Source organism: Theropithecus gelada, chromosome 6 (assembly GCF_003255815.1).
Source record: "Theropithecus gelada isolate Dixy chromosome 6, Tgel_1.0, whole genome shotgun sequence".
Classification (NCBI taxonomy): domain Eukaryota; kingdom Metazoa; phylum Chordata; class Mammalia; order Primates; family Cercopithecidae; genus Theropithecus; species Theropithecus gelada.
The window spans coordinates 13,869,552-13,890,546 of NC_037673.1; the positions used below are offsets into that span (position 1 = coordinate 13,869,552).

Below are 20,995 nucleotides of genomic sequence, written 5' to 3' on the forward strand. Positions count from 1 at the left end.
CCTGTTTTCCTTCCTCTCTGTCCCCTCTAACCAAGCCTTGTTACAGCTGTTCAGCCTTTTTTATCCCGATTTTGCAATGGCTTCTTACATCGATTTCCTTGCCCCCTTTCATTCCGCCTCCTACACTGCACCAGAGAATGTTTCTGAAACACAGATCAGGTCACTGTCCTGCTTAAATGCCTCCCATGGCTTTTTATCATGTTCGGGATGAAGCAGAATTCCATCATGTGATGCGCTTGGCCTTTGGAATCTTGCCCATCCCCACTTCACTCTTTGCTCATGGCTCCCTGTTGTGGGCCCAATTGTGACTCTCAAAAAGCTATACTGAAGTCCTAAGCCCTGACACCTGTGAATGTAACATTATTTGGGAATAGTGTCTTTGCAGATGTGATCAATTTAAGATGCAGTCACCTCTAGCCTCCAGAACTTTGTGAGAATACATTTCTGTTGTTTTAAGCCGCGGCAGCTCTAGGAAATGAATACACTCCCTCACACAGCCACGCTGCTGACATCCTAGGCTTCCCACACCTCCGGGCGCCCACAACTCCCTTGCACATGCTCTTCTTCTGACCTGACCGTACTTCCCTTCACCTGCAAGGTTATATTCCACTTACCTTTAAAACATCAGCGCAAATTTACATTCTCCTGCAGAAAGCCTTCCCTGACACCCCCATACACCCAGGTGAGGGCTCCCTGATGGGCATTCTCATGATCTTTGTGCTTAATGAAGCACAATAATAATCATTGAAGTCCCAAATTATCAGCAACTTAATTGCCCAATTTCTCTGAAGTGTTATACTACATAAAACTGACTTCACTGTTGATCCCAATATATTCTTCCTGGGAACCCCAGGCCAGCATCATGTCTAGCAGATAGCAAGCAGCTTGGCCTTAACAAGTGGCTTTTCATTGCTTCGAATGGAATAGCTCTAACACCCCCTAACTGCACTCTGAGGGCTACTTGTTTACTTCCCTGTCTCCCCGACCCGAGCACAAGTTCACGGAAGGCTAGTGTATTCCCAGTGTTAAGCATGACATCTGGAACATGGTCGTTGCTCAATAAATGTAACACTGCATGCTAGGATGAAGAAATGAATGTTACTAGGGTTTTGTATGAAGCACCAGAGGGAAACTGAATACGATATCTAACAAGAACAGTCACTTTCCTAGGGAATTTGGGTGGAGGGATGGATTAGACAATAGATTTCGGCAGCTGTGCAGGTGTGGTCTCCATCAAGTTAAACGACCTATCGTGAGTCTCATGCAGCTTCGTGATTCTAGACACATGGAAGTGTAAAAAAAAAAAATTTTTTTGAATAAAGTATGCCGAAACCAGATTAAAACAATTAAATCATAAGGGCAAGTCTGTTTAGTTAAGACTTTATTTTGTGAACAGCTGGTTTTTTATCTTGTTGCATTTCTGACTGGTTAACTTGGTGTGTAAAACCATGAATGCTACATAAAATGCATTCTTAATCTTAAACTAGCATTTTTTTAATTTGAATCTACACTTTGGATAAGAAATTATACAGTTCTGAAGGTAAATTGGGCCCCAAGATTTTTTTTTAGTCACTGGCCAAGAGCTAATGAACAGGGAGGCAACCCTTGCTATAAACCCGTTTTCAAAGAGCTACTTAAAGATAGTTGAGGTTCTAAGGTACAGTGACTGTTGGCCTGCCATTAGAATTAGGCGAACCTTGTCATGGAACTTGACAGATTTAATGTTGTCAAACACGTTCAGCAAATGAGCCTGTATGGTGTGGGAGTCCGATGCCTGCCCCAGAATCTCTAGAAGGGCAGGATCTGAGACGAAGAAAAACCGAGGAAAGCACAGCCGCTTTTTCTCCAAGTACCTGCGAGGAGAGGAAAAACATAAACCTTTATAACCACACAAAGCTCATCGTTCAAAGAATAAATTAACCTGGATGGGAAAAGGGGGGAAGATTGTGTGACTTGTAACATTCTGATTTTCCCACATGACTTCTCAACAATTTTTCGATTTTTTAAGAATTTTGTCAAATAACATTCCATATTCTGATGGAGAAATAATTTTTTCCCAAAATTGGTGCCAGAATTCCCTCCTTTTTCACAAGTATAATGTACACCTGTTGCACAGTCTGGAAAATCTTGTACATTCTAGGTAGAGAGTAAGATAAAAACACACCCAGGCAGGTTTTGGTTTTGGGTTTGGGTTTGGGTTTCCAAGCCCAGCACTGTGTCATCTAAAGGCTCCCTACAATACCTGAAATTGTAACTTAAAAGAGAATCCAATGAATTCATCATCCAAGCAGAAGCAAAACCCAGCTGTGACGAGCTCCGTGGAAAAGCTGTGGCGCTCGTCTCTGCCTCCAGGAGTTTCCAAAGTTCACTGGATGTTCCGATCGCTGAGCTGCTTTCAGGCAGGCTTTTGTTTCTGTATTTCTTTCTGTTACGGTCATTCCTGATGCTACGGATATGTGTATTCTGTTGTTTTCTTAACTATAGCTTTCTATCTTCATTTTCTAGCATATTTTGTTACGATTATTTTAATTGTACTTCTTTTTGAAACTTTACCAGCTGTTTTAATTTCTTTTTTAATTTTTGCTCTTCCCTTATCACTTGTATTATTATTCATTTTAGCCCTTTTTCGACTTTTTTATTTGAGACAGAATCTCACTCTTTCACTGAAGTGCAGTGGCATGACCTTGGCTCACTGCAACCTCCACTTCCCGGGTTCAAGTGATTCTCCTGCTTCAGCCTCCAAAGTGGCTGCAACTACAGGCTTGTGCCACCATGCTCGGCTAATTTTTTTTCTTTTTTCTTTCTTTTTTTTTTAGTAGAGATGGGGTTTCACCATGTTAGCCAAGGCTGGTCTCGAACTCCTGACTTCAAATGATCCACCCGCCTCAACCTCCCAAAGTGCTGAGATTACAGGCATGAGCCATCACACCTGGCCTCAACTTTTATTTTAGGTTCAGGGGTACATGTGCAGGTTTGTTATATAGGTAAACTGCATGTCGGGAGGTTGGTATACAGATTATTTCATCACCCGGGTAATAAGCATAGTACGTGATAGGTAGTTTTCCAATCCTCACCCTCCTGCCACCTCCACCCTCGAGTAGACCCCAGTGTTCGTTGTTGACAGCCAAACTCCTGTGACGGTATAGAGAAGATACCTTACATTCACGGACACAGTCCGATGACCCCAACTCAAATTACAATCTGATCTGTGTGAAGACCCTTCCTGTCCATGCTGATCCTCGACAGCTTGGGAGGGTGTCATTTTTGTATAAATACGATTTCTCAAATGTTTACACAAGGCTTACAAATGTTGCTCATAACCTCTTCTTGGTAACAGAATCAAAAGGGAAAGCTCAGTAAAAACTTAATAAATAAAATAAAAATTTTTTTAAAGTGTGAACAATTTTAGAGTAGACATTTTCTCTGCGTGGTTATAAAATAATGCCCAAATGTTGGGTGATAGAGTACAATATGTTCATAGTAAAAAGAAAGAATAAAAAAGAGAAAAATAGGCCAGGTGCAGTGACTCACGCCTGTAATCCCAGCACTCTGGGAGGCCGAGGTGGGTGGATGACCTGAGGTCAGGAGTTTGAGACCAATCTGGCCAACATGGTGAAACCTCGTGTCTACTGAAAAAAAAAAAAAAAATGCAAAAAATAGCTGGGTGTGGTGGTGCACCCCTGTAATCCCAGCTACTCGAGAGGCTAAGGTAGGAGAATCACTTGAACCTGGGAGACAGAGACTGCAGTGGGCCGAGATTGCACCATTGCACTCCAGCCTGGGTGACAGAGTGAGACCCCATCTCAAAAACAAAAAAGAGAAAAAAAAATAGAGGGGTGGTTGTGCATGTGCGTGTGTGTGTGTGTGTGTGTGTGTGTGTGTGTCTGTCTGTCTGTCTGTCTGTGGTGGTGGGTGGAAGATGAGGAAGGGAGAGAAAAGTAATAAACTCAGCTGTAGGTAGTCCAGTAGACAATTCCTCAGCAAGGGGTGACTGAACCTGCATGATGTCTTAGTGATCCCTGCCCCTCAGTCCTTCCACGTTGAAGAACCCCCAGAGCAGGGAAACTTTCAGAAACCCTTTCCTCGTTCTCTCTGACCTGATCCTGGTGTTAGGCACATAGCACTCATGCTGGGTCTATATCTAAGAACTGTCAGTGGTGCCTGAACCACATTTGGTCATGCTAAATAATTATTAGGCTAAATGGAATGGCGCAGCATCCATCATTAGAAAACAACCTTTTTGTCCTTCAACAGTTACTTGACTTGATCTAATAATTTTATAAAGGAGATCAACTAATTAATCCCTAAGACTCCATTTTTCTAGACGTTTATGTTAGAAGAATTACTTGCAAATGGTTTTGCTTTAAAGTGAACATTTAAAGGATACTTTACTGATATTGGTGTTGGCTACAGCCATGGTGTTTAAAAAGCCTCTTTAGGTATATAGTGATAACTCTATAGCAGCAATCCTCAACCTTTGTGCCACCAGGGACCAATTTCATGGAAGACAATTTTTCAATTTTTCTACAGACCTGGGGTTGGGGTGGTTTCAGGATGATCCAAGTGCAATATATTTACTGTGTACTTTACTTCTATTATTATTGTGCACTTATGTTTCTATTATTATTACATGGTAAAAATAATTATACAACTCACCATAAAGTAGAGTCAGTGAGAGACCTCACCTTGTTTTCCTGCAACTAGATGGTCCCATCTGGAGATGATGGGAAACAGTGACAGATCATCAGGCATTAGATTCTCATAAGGAGTGCGCAACCTAGATCCCTCACATGCGCAGTTCACAATAGGGTTTGCACTACTATGAGACTGTAATGTTGCTGCTGATCTCACAGGAGGCAGAGCTCAGGTGATATTGAGAGTGATGAGGAGCAGCTGTAAACACAGATGAACCTTCGCTCACTCACCTGCTACTCACCTTCTGCTGTGCAGCCCTGTTCCTAACAGGCCACGGACTGGTTCCAAGGTTTGAGGACCTCTGCTCTATAGCACAGGCCTTTGAAACACCCATCACCTAAATTAGAGTAAACGTGCAAATATTTGCAACAGAAAATTTTGGCCCTACCGCTAGCTTCAAGGTAGTGGGGTGGACATCCATGTAAGCATGGTTTTGTTCAGACTCCTCAACTTTCCTAAAAGTCCACCAACTTCCACATCTCCCCAGCTATATGCTGAAGCCTATGAATTTGTCCTTAACCAGCAGTGCAGACTGCCTGTCCTCTGCATTCTTGTCAGGGTTTACATCTCTCACGTCTTATGCTGCCCAATACCTTCCACCAACATGGATATGAAAGTGATATTCATGGAGGATTCATTAAAGTGTATGCAGTGATTCCATTCCCTTAGTTCCCTGGATGAAGCCATTCCATTAGAGAGGCTCATGTTTGATTCATGCTGTGATAAGAAAGTAGATGAAGATTCTGCTCTGGGTTCCCTTTTAAAAGGATACACAATAGAAATTCGTCCAAATTATCAATTTGAGGACAAGAAAACAATGTCTCCCCAAGTAACTTTTAGTCTATGAATCTCATGAACCTATCATTTGTCACCGTTTACCTTGGGCCCCAGGAAGGATCTTTGCTCTCTAATCTAAGGTCCATTTGTAGTTTTTCTCTGCACCAATTTTACCCTCTGAGCTTATTAGCCCTTTTTTTCCTTTGACCTTAACTTTCTCATTGCATGGTTATTTTTCAGCAGCCGTCCCAAAACTTTTTCTGGTTAGCCAAGAATAAATAAGTAATCCATATTGCTTACAAGCACCCTCATACAGGTCTTTTTTCCATTTTTAGTATAGTCACTTTTTTTGTTCAACTTTAATAAACTATCTATTTCATCAAATTCCTGCCAGAGCACCATTTGAAGCCCAGTATTTTAGCCATCACCCATGACTACGAGGGCAGCCTGGCTTCGATGAGCTGAGTCCTGCAGTGCACAGGACAAGCTGGCTATTCACAGGACACTAGTACAGGTCATGAGGCCATCAGGATAAATTCATGGGGAAAGATAACTGTCTCCGAGTGGGCCAAGGAGACATCATTATCTAAATTAAATGCTCAGGTGCTTGAGTTTAACTTCCTTGTCAATGTACACTTAGCATACTACTATGTAACATATTTCTACTTACATTATTTTATTGTGATTAACCAAGGGAAAAAAAACAAACAAAAAAACTTTATGACTCTTGGAATTCACCAAGCCTCCATACGCATAAATGTGTGTGTAGATAGATATTATATTAGATACTTTTTAATATAATCCTGATTGCATGTATATACTAAACACTGTTTCATATAATGAGCATAATAAAATATGTTGGTTCTATAGATGTTTATCCAAGAAGAATATCAGAAAAACAGGTGCATTAATTTTTAAAAGCAGGCACTGTATGAGAATGTTCATACAGTCTTATCCCAGTGATGGAAGCAACGTTAAGTCCCATGAGTCCAACATCAGGACAAATCTAGCAAGTGTTTGATGAGAACATAAGGCTTCAAAATATCAGTTTCATCTGTGCAACAGCTTTATACATGAATTAAGCCTTAGCAAATGAAAACAAATTTGGCTAATGCTATCTAGTCTCCCTATGTCCTTTTGTCTCAAGGATACTGAGAGCTTTCAAAGAGCCAGGGAACTTACCCAGTAAGGGATTTCTGGCATATCTCCAACTGGTCCAGCAAGTGAGGTAACAGCTGCCCCAGGGTCTCATCTCCAACACAGCACTGAACTACATTGGGCACTTCATGTGCCCGAGTCATGATCTTCACCCAAGATTTATCTATGTTAGAAAAGCGCTTGGCTTCCTGTGAGAACAAGGTAACAAAGCACACTTAGATTTGGACACGTCTGTGATCTCAAAGACAAAGTATCTCACATTCCTCCAGTTGAGGCTAGAGTTTTAACCGGTCCAGATATCCAAGCAATATACGCCAAATGTCATACACATTTTATTGAAGTTCGTATTGGGCTTTCTGTGCCGTATCATCCCCTGTATTAAGTAAGTATCCTTAGCTCAACCTTGGGACTCCCATTATGTTAAGTTAAAACAAGAAATGAATACAAAAGTAATAATACAATTCAAGAAAATATGAAAAGAAAGGACACATCTTTCTTTTCAGGGGTCATCTCTAAATGAAGTACATTTCCTATTTTTATATTTTCTATATTGAGCACTGGATTGTTTGTTTATGTAGAAAAAGTATTTAAAAATAAAGATACAAAATTAATTCCAGTATAACTGGAATATTGTAAAAAAATTTAATGGCAAATGCACAGATTATCTTGAGAGGGCAGGAATCATATAAGTTTTCTTCTTTTTTTTTTAAGACAGAGTCTCACTCTGTTGTCCAGGCTGGAGTACAGGTGCTCAATCACAGCTTACTGCAGCCTTGATTTCCTGGGCTCAAGTGATTCTCCTACCTCAGCCTCTCCAGTATCTGGGACTACAGGCATGTGCCACCATGCCTAGTTAATTGTTTTTTTTGTTGTTGTTTTTTGTTTTTTTGTTTTTTGTAGAAACGAGGTTTCATCATATTGGCCAGGCTGGTCTTGAACTCCTGGGCTCAAGCAGTCTTCCCACTTCAGCCTCCCAAAGTGCTGGGATTACAAGCATGAGCCACCGCACCCAGCCCCAAATTTTCAATTTCTTCTTTAAAGCTTTCTGTATGTACCAATGAGTATATACTATCAAATATGAAAGGAAGAAACTACACCTAGCACCTTAAATACTCTGCATAAAAATTTCTAAGTCCAATTTTAGATTCTTCTTCACTCATTAAAAACAAAAACATGGGAATCCTGGGCATGATGGCCAAATAGGAAGAGCTCCACTCTGCAGCTCCCAGCGAGATCAACGCAGAAGGCAGGTGATTTCTGCATTTCCAACTGAGGCACCTGGCTCATCTCCTCGGGACTGGTTAGATAGTGGATGCAGCCCACGGAGGACAAGAAGAAGCAGGGTGGGGCATTGCCTCATCCAGGAAGTGCAAGGGTTTGGGGAACTCCCCACCCCAGCCAAGGGAAACCATGAGGTACCATGCCGTGAGGGACACTGCTATCCGGCCCAGGTACTACGCTTTTCCCATGGTCTTCGCAATCCGCAGACCAGGAGATTCCCTCGGGTGCCTACACCACAAGGGCCCTGGGTTTCAAGCACAAAACTGAGTGGCCGTTTGGGCAGACACTAAGCTAGCTGCAGTTTTGTTTTTTGTTTATTTTTTTTTTTACACGGAGTTTTGCTCTTTTTGCCCAGGCTGGAGTGCAATGGTGCAATCTCGGCTCACTGCAACCTCCGCCTCCTGGGTTCAAGCGATTCTCATGCCTCAACCTCCCAAGTAGCTGGGATTACAGGCATGTGCCACCACGCCCAGCTAATTTTGTATTTTTAGTAGAGACGGAGTTTCTCCACGTTGGCCAGGCTGGTCTCGAACTCCCAACCTCAGGTAATCCACCTGCCTTGGCCTCCCAAAGTGCTGGGATTACAGGTGTCAGCCATCACACCCAGCCATTTTTTTCATACCCCAGTGGCACCTGAAACGCCAGTGAGGCAGAACTGTTCACTCCCCTGGAAAGGGGGCTGAAGCCAGGGAGCCAAGTGGTCTTGCTCAGTGGATGCCATCCCCATGGAACCCAGCAAGATAAGATCCACTGACTTGAAATTCTCACTGACAGCACAGCAGTCTGAAGTCAACCTGGAATGCTTGAGCTTGGTGGGGGTACGGGGGTCCACCATTACTGAGGCTTGAGTAGGTAGTTTTTCCCTCACAGTGTAAACAAAGTCACAAAGAAGTTCAGACTGGGCAGAGCCCACCACAACACCACACAGCTGCTGTAGCCAGACTGCCTCTCTAGATTCCTCCTCTCTGTGCAGGGCATCTCTGAAAAAAAAGGCAGCAATCCCAGTCAGGCGCTTATAGATAAAACTCTCATCTCCCTGGGACAGAGCAACTGGGGGAAGGGGCAGCTGTGCGGTGCAGCTACAGAAAACTTAAACGTTCCTGCCTGCCAGCTCTGAAGACAGCAGCAGATCTCCCAGCACAGGGCTCGAGCTCTGCTAAGGGACAGACTGCCTCCTCAAGTGGGCCCCTGACCCCATGCTTCCTGACAGGGAGACACTTCCCAGCAGGGGCCAACAGACATCTCATACACGAGAGCTTCGGCTGGCATCTGGCAGGTGTCCCTCTGAGACAAAGCTTCCAGAGGAAGGAGTAGGCAGCAATCTTTGCTGTTCTGCAGCCTCTGCTGGTGATGCCCAGGCAAACAGGGTCTGGATTGGACCCCCAGCAAACTCCAGAAGACCTGGAGAAGAAGGGCTTGTCTGTTAGAAGAAAAACTAATGAACAGGAAGCAGTAACATCAACATCAACAAAAAGGACAACCAAACACACACTCCATCTGAAGGTCACCAACAGCAAAAACCAATGGTAGATAAATCCACAAAGATGAGGAAAAACCAGCACAAAAAGGCTGAAAATTCCAAAACCAGAATGCCTCTTCTCCTCCAAAGGAAAACAACTCCTCACCAGCAAGGGAACAAAACTGGACAGAGAATGAGTTTGACGAATTGACAGAAGTAGGCTTCAGAAGGTGGATGATAACAAACTCCTCTGAGCTAAAAGAGCATGTTCTAACCCAACATAAGGAAACTAAGAACCTTTATAAAAGTTAGAGAAATTGCTAACTAGAATAACCAATTTAAAGAAGAATATAAATGACCTGATGGAGCTGAAAAACACAGCACAAGAACTTTGTGAACCATACACAAGTATCAATACCCAAATCAATCAAGCAGAAGAAAGGATATCAGAGACTGAAGATCAACGTAATGAAATAAAGCGTGAAGACAAGATTAGAGAAAAAATAATGAAAAGGAATGAACAAAGCCTCCAAGAAATATGAGACTATATGAAAAGACCAAACCTACGTTTGATTGGTGTACCTAAAAGTGATGGGGAGAATGGATCCACGTTAAAAAACACTCTTCAGGATATTATCCAGGAGAACGTCCCCAACCTAGCAAGACAGGCCAACATTCAAATTCAGGAAATACAGAGAACACCATGAAGATTCTCCTCAAGAAGAGCCACCCCAAAACTCATAATCGTCAGATTCACCAAGGTTGAAATGAAGGAAAAAATGTTAAAGGCAGCCAGAAAGAAAGGTCGGGCTACCCACAAAGGGAAGCCCATCAGATTAACAGCAGATCTCTCTGCAAAAACCCTACAAGCCATAAGAGAATGGGGACCAATATTCAACATTCTTAAAAGAATTTTCAACCCAGAATTTCATATCCAACCAAACTAAGCTTCATAAGCAAAGGAGAAATAAAATCCTTTACAGACAAGCAAGTGATGAGGGATTTTGTCACCAATAGGCCTGCCTTACAAGAGCTCCTGAAGGAAGTACTAAAAATGGAAAGGAAAAAACCAGTACCAGCCACTGCAAAAACAAACCAAAATGTAAAGACCATTGATATTATGAAGAAATTGCATCAACTAATGGACAAAATAACTAGCTAGCATCATAATGACAGTATCAAATTCATACATAACAATATTAACTTTAAATGTAAATGGGCTAAATGCCCCAATTAAAAGACACAGACTGGCAAATTTAATAGAGTCAAGATTCATCAGTGTGCTGTACTGAGAAGACCTATCTCACATGCAAAGACACACATAGGCTCAGAATAAAGGGATGGAGGAAGATTTACCAAGCAAACGGAAAGCAAAAAAAAGCAGGGGTTGCAATCCTACTCTCTGATAAAACAGACTTTAAACCAACAAAGATCAAAAAAGACAAAGAAGGGCATTACATAATGGTAAAGGGATCAATGCAATGAGAAGAGCTAACTATCCTAAATATATATGCACCTCATACAGGAGCACCCAGGTTCATAAAGCAAGTTCTTAGAGACCTACAAAGAGACTTAGAATCTCACACAATAATAGTAGGAGCCTTTTTTTTTAACATGTTAAAGAAATATTTAATTATAAAATTAAGCTTACATATAATCTAAAAATTTTCAAATGTACTATATTTTATGGCATAAAAGTACAATTAGTAAAATGATTCACTAGTAATTTAATTACATTTAATTTAATTTTAAGTAAAATTTAAAATGCTTCTCTCTCACTATGATGCAGAATATTACTGTGAACGCCTACCTCATGCATCACTCAATATGAAAAGTAAACTAACAAGAGCCACTCCACTTAGATTTTCGTCGTAAATCTCACATTTTAATACCCATACTCTTCAACAGTGGGAGACTTTAACACCACACTCTCAATATTAGACAGATGAATGAGATAATTAACAAGGATATTCAGGACTTGAACTCAGCTCTGGACCAAGCGGACCTAATAGACATCTACAGAATTCTCCACCCCAAATCAACAGAATATACATTCTTCTCAACACTGCATCATACTTATTCTTATATTGACCACATAATTGGAAGTAAAATACTCCTCAGCAAATGCAAAAGAACAGAAATCATAGAAAACAGTCTCAGATCACAGTGCAATCAAGTTAGAACTCAGGATTAAGAAACTCACTCAAAATCGTACAACTACATGGAAACTGAACAACCTGCTCCTGAATGACCACTGGGTAGATAACGAAATTAAGGCAGAAATAAATAAGTTCTTTGAAACCAATGAGAACAAAGACACAGCATATGAGAATTTCTGGGACACAGCTAAAGCACTGTTTAGAGGGAAATTTATAGCACTAAATGCCCACAGGAGAAAGTGGGAAAGATTTAAAATCGACACATTAACATCACAATTAAAAGAACTAGAGAATCAAGAGCAAACAAATCCAAAAGCTAGCAGAAGACAAGAAATAACTAACATCAGAGCAGAACTGAAGGAGATAGAGACATGAAAAACCCTTCAAAAAAATCAATGAATTCAGGAGCCGGTTTTTTGAAAAGATCAACAAAACAGATAGACTGCTAACCAGACTACTAAAGAAGAAAAGGGAGAAGAATCAAATGGACACAATAAAAAATGATAAAGGGGATATCACTACTGATTCCACAGAAATACAAACTACCATCAGAGAATACTATAAACACCTCTACACAAACAAACTAGAAAAATCTAGAAGAAATGGATAAGTTTCTTCTAGAAATTCTACCAGAGGTTCAAAGAGCAGCTGGTACCATTCCTCTTAGAACTACTCCAAACAATAGAAAAAGAGGGACTCCTCCCTACCTAACTCATTTTGTGAGGCCAGCATCATCCTGATACCAAAACCCGGCAGAGACACAATAAAAAAAGAAAATTTCAGGCCAATATCTCTGATGAACATCAATGTAAAAATCCTCAATAGAATACAGGCAAACTGAATCAAAAAGCACATTAAAAAGCTTATCCACCACGATGAAGTCAACTTCATCCCTGGGATGCAAGGCTGGTTCAACATATGTAAATCAATAAACATAATCCATCACATAAACAGAACCAATGAAAAAACCACATGATTATCTCATAGATGCAGAAAAGGCCTTCGATAAAATTGAACACCCCTTCATGCTAAAAACTCTCAATAAACTAGGTATTGATGGAGCGTATCTCAAAATAATAAGAGCTATTTATGACAAATCCACAGCCAATATCATACTGAATAGGCAACAGCCAGAAGCATTCCTTTTGAACACCGGCACACGACAAGGATGCCCTCTCTCACCACTCCTATTCAACATAGTATTGGAAGTTCTGGCCAGGGCAATCAGGCAAGAAAAAGAAATAAGGGTATTTAAATAGGAAAAAAAGAAGTCAAATTATCTCTTTTTGCAGATGACATGATTGTATATTTAGAAAACCCCATCGCTTCAGCCCAAAAACTCCTAAAGCTGATGAGCAACTTCAGCAAAGTCTCATGATACAAAATCAATGTGCAAAAATCACAAGCATTCCTATACACCAATAATAGATAAACAGAGAGCCAAATCATGAGTGAACTCCCATTCACAATTGCTACAAAGAGAATAAAATACCTAGGAATACAACTTACAAGGGATGTGAAGGACCTCTTCAAGGAGAACTACAAACCACTGCTCAAGGGAATAACAGAGGACACAAATACATGGAAGAACATTCCATGCTCATGGATAGGAAGAATCAATATCATAAAAATGGCTATACTGTCCAAAGTAATTTATAGATTCAACGCTATTCCCATCAAGCTATCATTGACTTCCTTCAAATAATTAGAAAAGAAACTACTTTAAATTTCATATGGAACCAAAAAAGAACCCATATAGCCAAGAAAATCCTAAGCAAAAAGAACAAAGCTGGAGGCATCATGCTACCTGACTTCCAACTAAACTTCAAGGCTACAGTAACCAAAACAGCATGGTACTGGTACCAAAACAGACATATAGACCAAGGAAACAGAACAGAAGCCTCAGAAATAACACCACACATCTACAACCATCTGATCTTTGACAAACCCAACAAAACAAGCAATGGGGAAAGGATTCCCTATTTATTAAATGATGTTGGGAAAACTGGCTAGCCATACGCAGAAAACTGAAACTGGACTCCTTCCTTACACCTTATACAAAAATTAACTCACGGTGGATTAAAGATCTAAACATAAGACCTAAAACCATAAAAACCCTAGAAGATAACCTAGGCAATACCATTCAGGACATAGGAATGGGCAAAGACTTAATGACTAAAACACCAAAAGCAATTGCAACAAAAGTCAAAACAGTGTGGCAATTCCTCAAGGAGCTAGAACTAGAAATACCACTTGACCCAGCAATCCCATTACTGGGTATATACCCAAAGGATTATAAATCAATCTACTATAAAGACACATGCACACATATGTTTATTGCAGCACTGTTCACAAAAGGAAAGACTTGGAACCAACTCAAATGCCCCCCAATGTTATACTGGATAAAGAAAATGTAGCACATATACACCATGGAATACTATGCAGCCATAAAAAAGAAGGAGTTCATGTCCTTTGCAGTGACATGGATGCAGCTGGAAACCATCATTCTCAGCAAGCTAGCACAGGAACAGAAAACCAAATACCACATGTTCTCACTCATAAGTGGGAATTAAACAATGAGAACATATGGGCACAGGGAGGGGAACATCACACACTGGGGCCTGTCAGGGGGTGTGGGAAAAGGGTAGGGATAGCATTAAGAGAAATACCTAATGTAGATGACGGGTTGCTGGGTGCAGCAAACCACCATGGCACATGTATACCTATGTGACAAACCTGCACGTTCTGCACATGTATCCCAGAACTTAAAGTATAATTAAAAAAAAAAAAAATCCAAACCTCCTACTTAAAACCTTTAAAAAAAAAAAAAAGAAGATAAAAAACATGCACAAATGCAAATCAAAAATAAAGTAAAATTTAGTGAGTGAACACATTTCACTACTGCCTCCAAAATAAATGGTCTGCAGTCTAATTTGATCTGTCATCTGTAATTAAACTGAAAACTAACCAAAGAAGTTCGGAAACCTATGTCATGAAAACATTTAATATAATCATGCTTCTAAAACTCAAATATATTGTTAAAATGTTATAATCTTGCATACAGCTTAAGGTAATTGAATAAGAATCCTTAAGAATTGGTTAAAGTGTTCATTTAAAAATCTCAAAATATATTCCATATATACCTAGTAAGAAGGTTATGATTTGATGATAAATATATACTCGACTTCTCGAAAAGAAGGTCTTTTTGTTTTGGGGATTTTTTCTGCAAATATCCACCCCTCAAATGTACTGTACAGATATAATTGGGTACATTGCATAGTATGGATTACTTTAAAATGTCAGTAGTAGAACAAATTAGCCTACCATTGTCAAGATAACTGCACCATAATTCTACAGTTCCAAATTCTACCTTGAAATTATCTAAAGAAGCATATCAATTATGCAACCACTTATTCTTTGTTTTTTAACGGTCTATTATCTATCAAACCTCCACAGTTTTGCAGCATTCTTACTCTGATTGTCACCCCTTTCCTTTCCACAATTCCTCACTCCTGTTGCAGAATAACAGTATTAACAGTGACAACAAAATATTGAAGGAAGGGGTTCAATGGAAGTGGAATATTATTGCATTATTTAAGGGTGTATTCGTTCTGAGATCTTGCTCTGAAAAAATATGATGAAATCATAAAGAAGATTAGGAAACCTTGGGCAACTGCTTGGCAATGTCTCCTCCCACAAAGACGGCTTCTAAATAAATCCACAGGTTTTGCACTGTCATCCAGCTCTCGATGATGTCTGTTGAGTTGGAAAGGTACTGCACCCATTTTTGAATCTGGGCTTTGAATGGCATATTGTACCTAAAATAAGAAATAGGTTTAGGATTTGGTTTTGGTTTTGGTTGTGCTGTGGTTTTCAAACTAAAAAGGTTTTTTAAAAGTCTTAATTTTTAACCTCTTTCTTTACAACCTTCATTATGTTGCTGGCTTTTAAAGTGATGCAACCAAGTGATTAATTCATCCCCATTTATTGTGCATTGTTAGTCTAGCTTTTTCCCTTTCGATCCAGAGCGTAGAGAAGGGTGGCAGATTTGTAATCTAAGGAGTAGGTCAGGCATTAGACTTGATTCCACCAAGCTTCCAGGGTGACATAATTATCCTCAGTGCTGCTACGGCTGTGAGAATCACATTTGCTCTACTGAACTTCTGTGCCTATTTCATGGAGTCTCTGGTTTTTCATATAATATGGAGCCTTTATAGAATCATCAGTGGGGACCAGACAACTAATTCAATCTTCAAATATGCTAACACCCGGACTCTCTCATTAGCCTCCCCTTTTCTGAGTCTCTTCCTAACTTCCCACGTACCTGTGTCCAACCCACTCATGTTTGATGTACATGTGTGCAAGGTTACTGCCTCTTCCATAGTTAATCTGTCTTCCCCTTTTCCTCTTTAAGACAGACTGCCTGCGGGTAGCCTCCCAATGTCCTTTTCTCCTTCTGCTTTTCCATGTGGGCTCATAACTACCCAGCTAAATTACTGAATTTCCCGGCTTCCCTTTGCAGTAATGTGCAGTCAGAAGATTAAGTTCCACATCAACAGTGCTTAATTTAGCTGAACACTGGAATGATCTCATAGCTGAACACTGGAATCATCTCGCCAGCATTAAAAATTACTGATGCCTGCCTGGGTCCTACCTACAGAGACTCTGATTCAATGAGTCTGGGACGTGGCCCTGGCATCGGGATTTTTTTTTTAAGTTCCTTCGGTGTATCTGGCGTGTTGCATTTCTACATGAAATGTTGAGTAGTGGCACTGGATGTAATGGGTAGCATGGGGAAAAAGGTCACACCTGGGAAAGACAGATGAGTGAGCCAGACCAAACTTGGGTCCCTGATGATGTGGTGAAGTCCCCATTCCAACCTGAACCATCTATGTTAAGAATTCTTTTACACGTGAGCAATATAAACATCAGTGTTATGTTAGCCATTTTGTATGTGGTGTTTCTGTTATTTACAAACTTAATCCTAAATGATTGTACAGCCTATCTTTATGTTTCTTCTTCTCTTTCTTATCCCTTCATGGATCTCTCTAGCCCTACATAATATGGACTTGAAGTCGTATTATTGCATAAAAGTTTAATTTCCATATTCTTAATTGTTAACCAAATTGTTTTAATATTCCACACATCTTTCTGAATATTTGTGTGCTCTTCACTGGAATATAGGTCCATAGAAACAGAGATCTTTCCTTTATTTGTTGTTCTATCCACAGCACCTAGAAGAGTACATTGCTCACATAGCAAAGGTTCAAAAAGTATATATTGAAAAAATATTCCTCCCAATAACTCTATCTGTAGATTAGATGCTATTGATAAGAAAAGTTTCCCAGCCCAACTAGATAATTTTTACTTAATTTATATTTATATGTGTATCTTTTCTATCTCCCTAGGGTATATTATTGTCTGTCTATCCTTTATTCTGGTTTGGTATGAATAGTAACCAAGTTCATTAAAACTCACCAAATCCTGAGAAGTCCAAACTCAAGATCACTAATGGTCTAACTTTATATCCCCATATTACTTTAGTGTAACAAATAAACTGAAATAAGAGAAATTTTTTGAAATAGCATGAAGTACACGGTATTTCCAACATTAAAAGTATTGATACACAAATATACAGAGAATTGGGTGATATTTTAAAGCGAGAATAGAACAACAAATTCATATCTCAATGGTATCCACATTCTGCACAATTACCGTATATTTGAGAAGATTCTGGGGAACAAAAACATTATTTCAGAAAGAGCAAATGGAAGCAATGAAACAAGGAAATGTAAATTCATGACTGTATAGTTTGTATGTCCAAAATGTGAGGGGTGGCCACTACGCATTATACACACGTAACAAAAGTTCACATGTGGACGGATGCGGTGGCTCATGCCTGTAACCGCAGCACTTTGGGAGGCCAAGGCGGGCAGATCACCTGAGACCAGGAGTTTGAGACCAGCCTGGCCAACATGGTGAAACCCTGTCTCTACTAAAAGCGCAAAAATTAGCCAGGCATGGTGGCTGTTGCCTGTAATCCCAGTACTCAAGAAGCTGAGGCAGAATCACTGGAACCCGGGAGGCTGAAGTTGCAGTAAGCTGAGATCGCGGCATTGCACTCCAGACTGGGTGACAGAGCAAGACTCCGTCTCAAAAAAAAAAAAAAAAAAAAAAAAAATTCACATGTACCCCATAAATTTATACAAATATAAAAAATAAAGTATGTAAACAACTAAGAGTTTCTAGTCCACAGAAACTGGCAAAAAAGGTTTTTCGAGTAAAATGATTATTCTGGAATTCAAAATAATGTTCCTTCTAGATTCTACAGCCTATAGAGCTGTAAGCTGTGCAGTCAGGCTTGTCAGCAGAAAAGTTGAAATGTCCCCAAAATCTGAGTAGCTAATGATAACGTTGCATTATTTTGTCCAGTGGATGGTCTCAGACATATCCCGCAAATAGAAGATAATGAAATAAAACCAGAGTTACACATGCTGTAACAAGTGACTGAGGCCAAAATGAAACCAAGAATAATTGAAATATAATCTCTTGATTATGTATCTATAAGTGGGTGCCTGAATAAAAACATGTTTTGGATATAAAAATTAATTAATCGATTTAATGAAAACAAGTATTTTCAACATTGAGTAGACTGTATGAAGGCTATTATTGTAATGGATTTTTCATTAATTTGAAATGTTTGCTATCATGGTTCTCAAATCTAAGGGAAAAGATAGATGTGTTTCCCACCTGTTGCTCAGTAGGGAACCCAGCAACATCAAGCTGTCCTCCATGTTGGCGATGATTTCCGAGGTACTATCTCCTCGCAAGAGGAGCTCTCCACGGGTTTTAAAGCTGCCGAAGGTGAATGTTTTATTGTCCCATTCATTGATCACTTGCTTCAGCTTTTGCTCAATATCTCTCTCTTTCACCGCACTGATACAGATATCCTATCAAAATGGCAAGCTCTCATGTTATTGCATGAAAGTCACATGTCCTTCCTTAACAGTCCAGGTGAAAGACCCTATCTTCACTATTTGCTTCATATATATCTGTAAACTTTTGTATTTCCAGACCTAAAATGCAATATAATAAATAGAATGTGTATATGCAGATACTGATGCATGAGGAGAGATGGAGATAAAGATATGACTAAAAAACAGAACTTTAATTTATAAAATTTCCCAGCAAACTTGTCCAGGAAGAAAGATGACAGAAAATATATGGAAATCACTTTTAAATTTTGGAACTTTAACCACTGACTCAAAATTCAATGTATTTCTGATTTACCTCTAAAGTTAAATGAATGCAGCGTGTGAATGAACACAGGTAGCAGAAACCTGATTTCTCCCATGGCTCTGGTCACTTTCCCAGTCTCCTCTGCAGCCTCACCCTTCTCCTAGACCATTAGTCAAGCCCTTCCTTTACCCTCATTTCTTCCCACACTCTGTTCCCCTCTGTGTGAGCTCATTTACACCTATGAATTCAATCACTTTCATATCTCCAGGCAAGACCCACATCCATTTGCCTACTGAATTTCCCTGCTGAGATGTTTCAAGGAAACCCCAAACACAATCTGTGAAATATCAGACTCATGTCCCTAATCAAGCCCATGATCTTTGCACCTTGTCACCCAATCTGACCCCCTTCCCATGTTCCCCATCTCCATGGTCAGCACCTTCATCCACTTAGTTCTCTCAGCAAAAAAGAAAAATCTAGAGTTCATCTTTAGCCCACCCCTTCCTTCTCCTATCATGTTCCCTTCATCACCAAATTTTCTTCAAATATCCGTTGATCCTTTCTCTCCTTTCTAGCTTTACTACTTCCCCTCTCATCTAACAGCCATTATTTCTTGCCTGAGCTACTCTTAGAAACTCTCAGTTGGTTTTTCCATCATTCTTCCCTTGTTCTCCTTCAATTCTTTCTCCAAAGATCACTACCAGTGATCCTTACAAACGGCCAACCTAACCATGTCAGCCCCTGCTGAAAACACATCTCCCAGATGGTGCCCACTGCTCGATAACATCAGGTAGGCCCACTCCACCTCCCTGGCCTCTGCTGTCTCCTCTCTGCCCTGCCTCCGCACCCCCGCCACACGGGCCTTCTTCTGGTTCCTCAAACACACTTCAGAGGCTCCATGCATAATGCACGATCTGCCTGGAATGGCCTTCTTTGCACTTTCCAAGCCCCTCACCCCAATCACACAACCATACTCCCTTCACCCAGCCAGTCCTATGCATGCATCCCAGCCCTCCCTAGCTTTATCACCCCCAGGTGAGCCAAACTCATCTATCATAGGCTTTCATAGAACAGCATACATTTTATTCAATGGTATTTGCCCCAGCTTATAACTATGCCTTTATTTGTATAATTATTTAATAATCTGTGAATGCAGGACTGCATTGTTATATCCTGATGCCAAACCTGTCCCATCTTAGGCACAATAAACATTTGTTAAAGGAACTAGTGGCTGAATACCAGGAGAAGAGTTTCAATTGTCTGAGTGTAGTTTACTGATTCAATATTCCATAACATAGAAATGTTATCACATCAATCCCATGAGACCTTGCAATCTTCCACCACACCATGCTCTCTGTCAACTGTACCTCTATTTCCTCTTTGTATTTCAGAAGAGGTGCCTCCATGATATTTCTTAACTTAAAACTTTCATTCCCCACATCCAGACTGTGCCCGGTGAGGGTGGTTATCCTTTCCCAGTGCCGCTCCATCATGGCTTTACTGGCCATGTATTCCAGCAGCGGGCAACACTCGCTGAAATCATCAATGACCTTCTTCAGGTCCAAAAAAGCCTGCCAGTCCTTCAAGGCCCGGGGCAGCTTCCGACACCTGTGACGGGAAACCAACATGAAAGGCCATTGAAATATGATCGTAGACAGCACTGGACGAAGACGGTCTGCTAGTATTTCTATCAAAAACAGCCTCTTTGAATACCTATCCTATTTTTAAAACCCATGACTTGCAGGCTATCTGCTAATATAATATAAAGATGACTTTTATATTACAGAAAATTGTCCTCCCCGTTAGAAAAGACTTTTTCCAATCCTTCACAACTATTACCTAGTTAGAGGCATTATTTTAGAGGGTAGAGGTGCTGTTCAAGCTAATTCAATTCTACAAACACGTACTGAGAACTTACTAAGCACAAAGCATAGCATAGTGTATCAGGCTGTCAAGTGAAATATACAACAAATAGCTCTCCTTTTTTTTTTTTTTTTTTCTTTTTTTTTTTTCTGAGACAGAGTCTAGCGCTATCTCCAGGGTGGAGTGCAGTGGTGCGATCTTGGCTCACCGAAACCTCCACCTCCCAAGTTCAAGTGATTCTCCTGCCTCAGGCTCCCAAGTAGCTGGGATTACAGGTACATGCCACCATGCCCAGCTAATTTTTGTATTTTCAATAGAGATGGGGTTTCATCATGTTGGCCAGGATGGTCTCAATCTCCTGACC

General features: G+C 40.3%; 1 protein-coding gene across 1 annotated transcript in view; it reads right to left on the reverse strand.

The window, feature by feature from the left end:
- Window positions 1-20,995, reverse strand: part of DNAH5 (dynein axonemal heavy chain 5) — a 252,364-nt gene that overhangs the window by 152,155 nt on the left and 79,214 nt on the right. Inside the window, exons 28-32 of the mRNA XM_025388138.1 lie at window positions 20,136-20,376; window positions 18,280-18,479; window positions 15,194-15,347; window positions 6,655-6,818; window positions 1,697-1,853 (exon numbers count right to left, since the gene is read on the reverse strand). Coding sequence (XP_025243923.1) covers window positions 1,697-1,853; window positions 6,655-6,818; window positions 15,194-15,347; window positions 18,280-18,479; window positions 20,136-20,376 — 916 coding nt within the window. The remainder of the gene's footprint in view (window positions 1-1,696; window positions 1,854-6,654; window positions 6,819-15,193; window positions 15,348-18,279; window positions 18,480-20,135; window positions 20,377-20,995) is intronic.